This window comes from Polistes dominula, unplaced genomic scaffold (genome assembly GCF_049000335.1).
Source record: "Polistes dominula isolate Pdom_NZ unplaced genomic scaffold, Pdom_raw_medaka contig_149, whole genome shotgun sequence".
Taxonomy (NCBI): domain Eukaryota; kingdom Metazoa; phylum Arthropoda; class Insecta; order Hymenoptera; family Vespidae; genus Polistes; species Polistes dominula.
Genome location: NW_028301007.1, coordinates 3,569 through 15,403, shown reverse-complemented (window position 1 = coordinate 15,403; position 11,835 = coordinate 3,569). Strand labels below are relative to the sequence as shown.

Genomic DNA, 11,835 nt, shown 5'->3' with positions numbered 1-11,835 from the left:
TTCGAGATATATTAAGAAAATAAAAGACAAATTCCCACCATTTTTTACATTATTTTAAATATCTCAAAAAGTAAGCAAGATAGAGCAATTTTGTTGTTAATATGTTTTGTAGACAATTTTATTTCCTACAAAAATGGTTACATACAACAATGTTGTATTTTCCTTTCATTTCGAGATATATTAAAAAAATAAAAAACATATTTCCACCATTTTTTAAACTTTTTAATATATCTCAAAAAGGGAGCAAGATATAGCGATTTTACAAATACTATGTTTTGTAGAAAATTTTATTTCCAACAAAAAATGTATAATACAAAGATATTGTATTTCCATTACTTTTCGAGATATATTAAAAAAATAAAAAACGATTTCCCACCTTTTTTTAAATTTTTTTAAATATCTCAAAATGTAAGCTAGATAGAGCGACTATACATATATTATGTTTTGTAGACAATTTTATTTCTTACAAGAAAGGTTATTTAAAAACATATTGCATTTTCCTTACTATTCGAGATGTATTAAAAAATAAAAAAAAATTCCCACCTGTTTTTACATTCTTTTAAATATATCAAAAGGTAAGCAAGATTGAGCAATTTTTTATATATTATGTTTTGTAGAAAATTTTATTTGCTACAAAAAAAAGGTATATACAAAGATATTGTATTTCCATTACTTTTCGAGATATATTAAGAAAATAAAAGACAAATTCCCACCATTTTTTACATTATTTTAAATATCTCAAAAAGTAAGCAAGATAGAGCAATTTTGTTGTTAATATGTTTTGTAGACAATTTTATTTCCTACAAAAATGGTTACATACAACAATGTTGTATTTTCCTTTCATTTCGAGATATATTAAAAAAATAAAAAACATATTTCCACCATTTTTTAAACTTTTTAATATATCTCAAAAAGGGAGCAAGATATAGCGATTTTACAAATACTATGTTTTGTAGAAAATTTTATTTCCAACAAAAAATGTCTAATACAAAGATATTGTATTTCCATTACTTTTCGAGATATATTAAAAAAATAAAAAACGATTTCCCACCTTTTTTTAAATTTTTTTAAATATCTCAAAATGTAAGCTAGATAGAGCGACTATACATATATTATGTTTTGTAGACAATTTTATTTCTTACAAGAAAGGTTATTTAAAAACATATTGCATTTTCCTTACTATTCAAAATGTATTAAAAAATAAAAAAAAATTCCCACCTGTTTTTACATTCTTTTAAATATATCAAAAGGTAAGCAAGATTGAGCAATTTTTTATATATTATGTTTTGTAGAAAATTTTATTTGCTACAAAAAAAAGGTATATACAAAGATATTGTATTTCCATTACTTTTCGAGATATATTAAGAAAATAAAAGACAAATTTCCACCATTTTTTACATTATTTTAAATATCTCAAAAAGTAAGCAAGATAGAGCAATTTTGTTGTTAATATGTTTTGTAGACAATTTTATTTCCTACAAAAATAGGTTACATACAACAATGTTGTATTTTCCTTTCATTTCGAGATATATTAAAAAAATAAAAAACATATTTCCACCATTTTTTAAACTTTTTAATATATCTCAAAAAGGGAGCAAGATATAGCGATTTTACAAATATTATGTTTTGTAGAAAATTTTATTTCCAACAAAAAATGTATAATACAAAGATATTGTATTTCCATTACTTTTCGAGATATATTAAAAAAATAAAAAACGATTTCCACCTTTTTTTAAATTTTTTTAAATATCTCAAAAGTAAGCTAGATAGAGCGATATACTGATATTATGTTTTGTAGACAATTTATCTCAACGTTATAATGTGTCACGTCCAGTGACGTCTAAATTCGAATTTCGTGCACTACACCCAAAAGTTTTAAATTTGGTAAACTCTGTCGTATTTGAATATTATTAGTCTGTCTAATTTTTGCGTAAAAGTAATTTGTTAAACTTTAGTTTGTATAATTTTGCGTGAAAATAGTTCTATAAGTACTATGTAAACCTTGCGAGAAAAATTTTTCTTTTTATATATATACATATATCTCATACTGTTTGTTTTAGTATATAAATTCGATACTTTGTATGTACATTAGTTATTAGATCAATTATAATAGATCATTTTCGTTCGCGCTAATGTACCTTATTTTCACGCTATATATACTTAAATATTTGGTAATTATGCTTTTCTTTTCCATATTGTTATTATACTTTGTAAAGATAATTCTGTATTTCCTATGAACGACCATCGATAAATTGTATTTTGTAGAGTGGATAAATTGGAGTATTGAGAATCCATTGTCGTTCATAGAGAAATCTGCATTACCGACAGTGTCGGTCGGTAACTAGTTTAGTCGATAAGTAAATGTCGGTAATACCGACATTGCGTTCTTCCAGTACTGACTTATCGGTCGACGTTATAATGGAATGATTGTTTTTAAATTATTATTTCAATGTGCATAAAATATTCATACTTTATTATATTATATTCGTTACTCATATTCTGTCTGCACGTGCATTTTTGCTGACGGCGCAGTCCCAGGAGCTCGCGCTTGATAACATTCCAATGTAACTGACACTTATCTTTCTTCGGAGAATTCGCGCTTGATAAAATTCCAATGTAAGTAATACTTATTTCTCTTCGAAGAATTCGCGCTTGATAAAATTCCAATGTAAGTAATACCTATTTCTCTTCGAAGAATTCGCGCTTGATAGTAACTAATATTTTTGTCAGCGAATTCTTCTCCTTGACTTGGGTCTCACGGTGTGGAAGTCAGTAGTGGAGGAAGCATTTTTGCGTAAGTGGGAGGTACTCCCACTCTTCCGAAACGGACGCTTCTTGCGATGCTACGTTCGTCCATGAAGTCAGTCCACCATATACAGTAATTGAGTACGTGTCTAAGATTTGTCTAAGATTGTAGTCTAAAGATTTGTCTAAGATTCTAGTTTTGTACTAATTTTCTAAGTCCATTTATAAGTCCATCTTATATAATCATTTGGTACTTGTCAAAAATTTGTCTTAAGTTTTGTTCTAGTACTCCAAGTGTACTTATAAAGTCCACCTTATATAATTATTGAGTACGTTTCTTAAATTTGTCTAATGTTCGTTTAGTTTTGATTTTAAGTATTATTATATTAACCTACTACTGCGTGTGTCTAAATCGTGTGTTCGTGAGTTGAACGGAATTTGCCTGGTGTGATCTGATTCGATTGTCGACGATTTATGAATATTAACTTGGTATTATAACTTAGGTTGATTTACAATCAGTTTATTTAAATTTTCTTACTAAGTTCTCTCTCTCTTGTTTAATAGAACTTAGTCATTGACTTTGAACATTTTATTCTTAGTTATTATTGCTATCATAAATCTTTGCAAGCCTAAGTCCTTTATTTATTACCAAATTAATATTCCGTTAACATTGTTTATTAATAATTGTGTGTGTGTGCAACAAGGTGTTTATTGTGTAACAATTTAAATCTAAATTTAAATTTTAAAATATACTATATTGTTATTCTACATTGTGATTGTGATTTAACAACTGCACCCTTCCTTCAAACGCCAATTTCAGTCAGCATATTTGGATTGTATCTCCCATTGGCCAGCACCGGAAACCAGGTAAGAATTAAAGATTTGGTTAACATCCAGGGTTGAGTTTTCTTTGACATATTGACGTCCGACGCTCCGGTATCCGCGAGTAAAGCCTATCCCGGGTAAAGTACTGGATAAGCAGGCTGACCCAAAAACAGGCATTGACTTTCTTTCTCTTATCCGAGTAAACGACTGTAAGGTCGTGACCGGTTGAGAAATCTCTAAATTCGTTCTTACTCTTCAAGTAAGAACTGGTGACAGCGGCCACTCGTGAAATCTCTTCTCGAGACGTAACAAGTAACATAAAAATTGGTGACAGCGGTGGGATAGCCCAACAATACGGTTTGGTCACCTCGCGATACTCGTAGTTTGTCGGATATTTTCTACGGTTTGCTTACTTGGACTTTCGGATTGTTTCGTATAAATTTTGTTTTTTTTTGTTTGTTTGTTTAAACTAAATTTTTACAATTTAAAATGGCATCGGAACGTGCACGCGCTGGAGCAGAATCTCCAATTGGAACTAGTAGGGAATTTTTGGATAAGGAAAGCGAAATCAGACGAAAGATGGAAGATATAATGCTGATTCAAGAGCAGTTAGGCAAAGTTCAAATAGAAATATTTAAAAGACAGGAGGAACTAGACAAGAGGGAATCAGAAATCGAAGCACAAAGGCGGGAACTAGCGCGAAGAGAGCGCAGATTAGAAATTGGGGGAGGAGAGAATCAAAGATCAGATGATGAATATTCGGGCGACTTCCGAGGATTTGAGAGGACGCGTACTCCGGTGGATTCATTTATCACAGTATCCCGGACGCCCGGTGTCTCCCGAGGCGGGTCGCCTCGCCCGGTTCCCGCGCGAAGACGTTCGATAACGCCCGTCGACGATATGGATAAGTATAATTTGGAAATGAATCGCCTTAGGCGAGAGAACGAGTTATTAAGGAGTACATTGGCCTCCTCGCGACCGCCAACCCCACAACCGCGAAGCGGTTGCCCGTCGATTAAAATTCGTGAAATTACAGAAGGGGTTCCGAAGTTTGACGGTCACAATATTTCCGTAAACCAGTTCGCGAGAGCATGTAAAAGGGCTCTCGATTCGTTGCCCGAAAATTATTCTGACGAATTAGAAAACTCGTTGACCAGATCGTTGATTTCGAAGTTAAGTGGGCATGCTTACGTCGTTATTGAACATATAAAAGTAACTCGAGTGGAACAGTTAATTGAACGTTTGAAAGACGCGTTCTTACCATCGTACGGCGCAAATTACTATCGCGGACAATTGGCAACCGAATTTAAGAAACCAGGAGAACACGTCCTTGATTATTTTAGTAGAATCCGTGATTTGACGCAGTCGATCATTGACGAAGAATCGAAGCAGTTAGGTAGATTGGAACGCTCTGTAGAACGAAAAATAGAGGAGGAGGGTTTAGACGCCTTTATAAGAGGCCTTTCTCCTGAGTATCGCACATCATTGCGTTTTGAAAAATATCACGACTTTAGCTCAGCGTTGGTTTGTCTTTTAAAAATCGATAAACAGATACAGGCTGATGCGGCTAGGAACAAGTTGTCGGTCGTTAAAGACAGTAACCCAAAAGTAAGGGTGATTAGACAGGTTGTGGTATGCAACTTTTGTGGAAAGCGCGGACATAGTGAAAACTATTGTTGGAAAAAGAATAGTAAAGGGAAAGATCGCAGTGAACCGAGCGGAAGTAGAAGTAATTCTCCTCGAAACGTTAGGGGTTCATTTCGGAAACGATGTAATTATTGCAAAAATTTTGGTCATTTTAAAGCTGACTGTAGGAAATTGAAATACATCGAAAATAAACGCGTGGCGGGAAACGGGGAGGGGAAGCCGGTAACGGACGCGCGTCGGGTTCCCCCTCCGGGTCCGCGTCCACCAAGTCCGACGGCAAAAGCAGGACCGTCGACATCAGAAAAATAATGTATGAACCAACGGTCTCCGCTCCGCTTGTCACGTGTACCTCAAAACAGCTGACGGGTACCGTGACGTTGTTAATTGACACTGGCGCACAAGTAAATTTGATTAAGATTAATAAATTACAAATGGACATTAAAATAAATAAGTCTGAAATTTTACATTTAGTAGGAATTTCCCCCGGTGGTCATTTGACCCTTGGATCTACTAATATTTGCATGTTCGGGGAGTATGTAAAATTTCATTTGGTTAGGAATGATTTTCCTGTCGAGACGGACGGTATTTTGGGAAATGATTTCTTGAGGTCAAGGTCAGCTCTGGTTGACTATGAGAATAGATGCCTCAGATTTCGGAAAAAGGTAATCTCATTTATAGAAGAGGAGAGAATTAATATTCCGTCTCGTATGTCAAAAATTTGCTCTATTCATATTAATAATGTCGAAACTACAGAGGGATATGTCCCTCGTTTGAATCTTCAGCCCGGAGTTTTTGCAGGAGAGGCTTTAGTTAGGAACGTAAACGGAAAGGCGTATATTAAAGTAACGAATACGACTTTTGAATCCGTTGATTTGACAATTCCTAAAGTAGAATTATTGGATTATAGTATTGGTACTCTTCCGAATTCAGCGTCCAATACCTCTGATCCATCCGGTTTCCTACGCAATATTCATACAATATTTGCCTCCAACTCCGCTGATCCAATTCCAAAATCAGATGTTTCGAATTCCGAGTCACCTTCCTCACCCTCCAGGGTTGAATCCGTGAAATCCCTCTTACGCCTTGATCATCTGAATACGGAAGAGGCAAAATCTGTTTCAAAATTAATTGAGTTAAACGCCGATATCTTCCATTTGCCAGGTGAACCATTGGGGAGCACTAATGTTTTGGAACATAAAATAACAACAGCTGATAACGTTCCCGTGCATACTAAACAATATAGATTTCCCCCGGTTCACAAGGAAGAAATTAGGAAACAGACTTCAGAAATGTTAGTTGACGGGATAATTAAGCCGTCCATCTCTCCATATAATTCTCCTATATGGATTGTTCCTAAAAAGGCGGATTCAAAAGGTAATAAACAATGGCGCATGGTGATCGATTACCGGAATCTTAATGAAAAAACAGTAGGTGATGCATATCCTTTGCCCAACATCACCGAAATTTTGGATCAACTCGGCGCGGCTAAATATTTTTCTACTTTCGATCTGAAATCCGGATTTCACCAAATTAGAATGCATCCGGATGACCGCGAAAAGACAGCGTTCTCGACCCCGTATGGTCATTTCGAATTTTGTAGAATGCCTTTTGGCTTGAAAAACGCACCAGCAACCTTTCAACGGTTGATGGATCATGTCTTGACCGGTTTACAAGGCGAAGAAATGTTTGTTTACTTGGACGATGTCGTTCTTTATGCAAGTTCACTTAACGAGCATGAGATAAAATTTGGTAAGCTCGCTCGCAGACTTCGTCAAGCAAATTTAAAATTACAGCCCGACAAATGCGAATTTCTGAGACGGGAGGTAATTTATTTAGGACACATTATTGGGGAAGACGGTGTAAAACCGGACCCAAAGAAATTAGAGGCAGTCCGTGAATTTCCGCGTCCGAGGAACGCAAAATCAGTTCGTCAATTTTTGGGACTCGCCGGTTATTATAGAAGGTTTATTCCTGCCTTCTCTAAAGTCGCCAAACCGCTAACGGATTTGTTGAAAAAGGATGTTTTGTTTTGCTGGGAGAATGCCCAGGAAAACGCTTTTTGCTCGTTACGTGATTCTTTGTGTAAAGAACCAATCTTGCAGTATCCAAATTTTGAGTTGCCTTTTAACGTAACGACAGACGCATCCGGCTATGCAATCGGTGCCGTGTTGAGCCAAGGTCCTGTTGGAAAGGATCTGCCTATTTCCTACTGTTCGCGAATTTTGAATCAGGCTGAAAGAAATTACTCCACAATTGAAAGGGAGCTTTTGGCAATAGTTTACGCGACAAGTTATTTTAGGCCATATTTGTACGGCAGAGAGTTTGTTCTGGTAACCGATCACAGGCCGTTAGTATGGTTGAAATCAGTAAAGGATCCTACATCTAGGCTTGTTAAGTGGGGTCTTAAATTGGCAGAATACTCATTTAAAATCGTATACAAATCTGGAACTGCAAATTCGAACGCAGATGCGTTGTCGCGAAATCCGGTGGAGAGTAAAAACATTCTCCCAATAAATATGTTCGATTCGGACGACAGTCTTACTAAATTTGACATTAGACAAACTGCGGACGACGACGGGGACTGTGACGTCAACGAGACAGCTGACAGAGTGACTGGTCTTACTTCATCGTCATCTGATACAGTCGATCCAGTTACAGGGACGGTAACGGACGATGAAGGCTCTGACGTCGACGATACGGATGACTCATCCGCGTATGACAGACTTTACTCCCCGCAGACTGAGACCGAACATAACACGCATTTAAGAATGCTAACAGACAATGTAGGAGTCACAAGAGATTCGCTAAATTTAAGACACGATAATTTAGTTATTTTTACAGATCTAGTCGGAACTCCGTGTGACGAAGGGGCAAAGACTTTAAGTAAAATACATAAGCTTCCGAAATTTGAAGAACTGGTGCTGGGACGCGCTAAAGTGGTGAAATTCGGCAAATATAAGCTAATCGCGATCCCCATTAAAGAACGGGCAATAAATGCCACTAAATTTGAAACGCTGGTTGAAGCTATTGGGTCTTTGCTATCCGTCACACGCGAGCTTGGGTTAACATCAGTCAGCATCTCGAGGACCCAAGGTTTGGACGGAATTTCATGGTTACGAATCTTGAGAAAAATTATTAATACATTCGAAAATGAAAACTGTAAAATAGTTGTTTGTAATAATGAAGTATCTATTCCAGAGACGGAAAAGAGGGAGGACATTATAGCGGAATGCCACTCCTCGCCTATCGGTGGTCACAAAGGTGTGACAAAAACGTATAATCGTATTCGACAAAAATATCATTGGCCAAATATGAAAAAAGATATTCAAGAATTTATAAATATTTGTGAAAGTTGTCAAATTAAGAAATTAGTTAGAATTAAATCCAAAGAGCCAATGATATTAACCGATACGCCAGGAGCGGCATTCGACAAGATTGCCATGGACATCGTGGGCCCGTTACAGGAGACAAAGATGGGTAATAAATATGTACTCACTATTCAGGATGCACTAACAAAATATTTCATTGCGGTACCTCTAAAATCAATTACGTCCGTCGACATCGCAGAAGGTCTAGTTCATAACTTTTGTAATATTTTCGGGGCTCCACGATCAATTTTGACAGACCAGGGCACAAATTTTACAGGTTCTTTACTAAGGGCAATATCAAAACAATATAATTGTAAGCAGATTAAAACCACTGCATTTCATCCGCAATCGAACGGATCTTTGGAACGTTCTCATATTGTCCTTATTGAATATTTAAAACATTATATTAATAAAAGAAGCGAGTGGGATAAGTGGCTCACCCATGCAATGTTCGCTTATAATACTAGCACGCATGAGGGAACAAGATTCACCCCTCATGAATTGGTTTTTGGTAAACAGGCAAATGTGCCATCAGTAGATGTTATAACTGGAATCAATTTAGAAGATACCTACTTAGAATATTATTTGGATTTAGTTAATAAAATAAGAACCGCACAAAAGGCGGCAAGACAGAACTTGGTGGGAGCTAAAATTAAATCTAAATATTATTATGATAAAAATGCTAGAGGTCAAAAGCTTAAAGTTGGTCAGGATGTCTATCTTTTGAAACAGCCAACGTCTAAATTGGGAAACCAATATACTGGTCCCCACCAGGTCCTAGAAGTGCTACCCAAAAATAACATCAAAATTAGTTATAAAGGTAAAAGTAAGATTGTTCATAAAGATAAGCTAAAATTGTCGAAATCTAAAAAGTAGTCTTCTTTCGTAAATATTTGTATATTAAAATATTTTGCTAACATATTTGTTTTGCCACTGACTGTACATTATCACCAGGAAGGATGAATTCCAAGGTTTGCTACGTCATCCTTTGTTGCGTCACGACGGCCTTCGCTCTCTTGGGTTACGACTGTGGTGGAAATTCTGCCAACATCAGCACGGTATCATTGCTGGAGACCGGGGAGTGTAATCTACCCGTGTCATCGCCCAACAAGTCGGTGACGTACGTGCAGCTGTTACAGCTGACAGACTATGATAATGTGCGCGTATATCAGTGCAGAGTGGAAATAGACAGAACAATTTATTACTGTGGAATGAGTTCGCATATCTCGGCGGTTCATAACGGTCGCCGCATTTATTTACTTGAAGTGTCTTCGAACGTTTGTAAGAGTATGATAAATACCGGTACACTTTCGTTGAACTCATTCACACAGATTAGTGGACTACGTGTTAACTCGACAGACTTTCGAAGTGTTACGTTAGCGGGTTCCATTACCACCGACGGTAGGTGTCAAGGCACCCAATATTCGGATACCGACGGTACGTGGGACAGTGTGGTTGTTCAAAGTGTAGTGCGCACAGACATTAGAATATACACGGGAATAGTGAAAAGTGGTGAGAACTTGATTTCTCTTAGAGGACATATATCGTGCACTTTTTCAGAGGGAACGTGTTTCACGGACGAAAACGGTTGTGCATTTTGGACAGTTGTTCCCGGTTCGTCGTGTAATTTTGAACGATATACGGCACTGTATGAGGGGTCCGCCACCAAAGTGACGTCATCAATCGCAATCTCACATATTACAACAATGTACTCGGTGACGGAGGGAGACACTGCCTTCGCGTTGATGGGTAAAAACGAGCTCCACATTTGCGGGTATACTCTGGTCACTACTGAACATCCCAAACTTTTTATCTTGGAAACAACAAGTGGTCATACGTTTACGTCAAAGGCAAAAATAACACCCCAAAACATGGATTTGTTTGCCTATATAAATTCAAAGTTCGTATACGTTGAGAAGCACCACCGTGACCAGCTGGAGTCTCTCTATATAAACATCTTACAACAGAAGTGTAACCTAGAACAACAGGTTATTCGAAACGCGTTGGCATTTGCGAACATTCTCCCAGATGTTTTTGCGTACACGGTCATGAAGAGGCCGGGGTACATGGCGGTGGTGGCCGGTGAAGTCGCGCATATTGTCAAGTGCACCCCTATTCCAGTGAAAATAAGACATTCGGAATTATGTTATAGAGAACTTCCCGTGATATATCAAAATTTAAGTGTTTATTTAAAACCAAAGTCGAGAATTTTAGTTAGAAAAGGTACTGAAGTACCGTGCAGCGCACTACTGCCACAGGAATATTTGATCGAGGGAACCTGGTATCAGCTGCTACCAAAGCCAACATACGTAAAGGATCCCCAAATTCTACTGCCAGACACGGATGTGGTCTGGAGATACATCGATGCGGGATCGCTCGCGACTAGTGGGATTTATACACAGGCGGATTTGGACGATCTCCGGGACCATGTAATGTTCCCTGTTGAGCAACCGTCTATTTTGAACACTATCGCGAGAGGAGCAGCTGGACATAAAGTGAAAGTTGACACGTTAAATCTTGTGGATTTTGTGGGTGAAAAAGGTGTTAGTGAATTAGCAGAAAGTGTGACCTCTAAACTTTGGAACGGTCTATTGAAATTCGGAACGGTCAGTTCTGCTATTCTTGGAATTGTGCTTATTTTTAAAGTAGTGAAATTGATCATAGACTCTGTTCTTCGAGGGTACGCCCTGCACACAGTTTATGGTTGGAGTTTACATATGTTGGGTGCAGTTTGGGGCTCAATCACGAGCCTACTCCTCCATTTGGGGCGCGGGAAGGATGCTCGGCCCACTCAAAATTCGGACAATGGAATTGAACTTCAGTCGGTGCGCACGGAGACACCAGAACCTTCAAGCGGTAACTCCGGGGCCACCCAACCTACCTTGGATTCGAGAGGCTGCCAGACAGAAAATACACCTGGTAAGCGGGTTCAATTTCATATGGATGACGAAATCACTCAGAAATTTCGTTCGTTGCGAAGACCACGGGAGTAAATCCCATGGTTCTTCTTCTTAAGGGGGAGGTGTCACGTCCAGTGACGTCTAAATTCGAATTTCGTGCACTACACCCAAAAATTTTAAATTTGGTAAACTCTGTCGTATTTGAATATTATTAGTCTGTTTAATTTTTGCGTAAAAGTAATTTGTTAAACTTTAGTTTGTATAATTTTGCGTGAAAATAGTTCTATAAGTACTATGTAAACCTTGCGAGAAAAATTTTTCTTTTTATATATATACATATATCTCATACT

The 11,835-nt window shown here is 37.2% G+C and overlaps 1 protein-coding gene across 1 annotated transcript; it reads left to right on the top strand.

Annotated features, from left to right (window-relative positions):
* The first annotated feature begins 10,456 nt into the window (after window positions 1-10,456).
* LOC149032083 (uncharacterized) lies at window positions 10,457-11,587 on the top strand. Its single transcript, XM_089174052.1, has one exon. It carries the CDS (start codon window positions 10,457-10,459, stop codon window positions 11,576-11,578), a length of 1,122 nt encoding a protein of 373 aa, XP_089030178.1. The 3' UTR covers window positions 11,579-11,587.
* The last annotated feature ends 248 nt before the right edge of the window (window positions 11,588-11,835 follow it).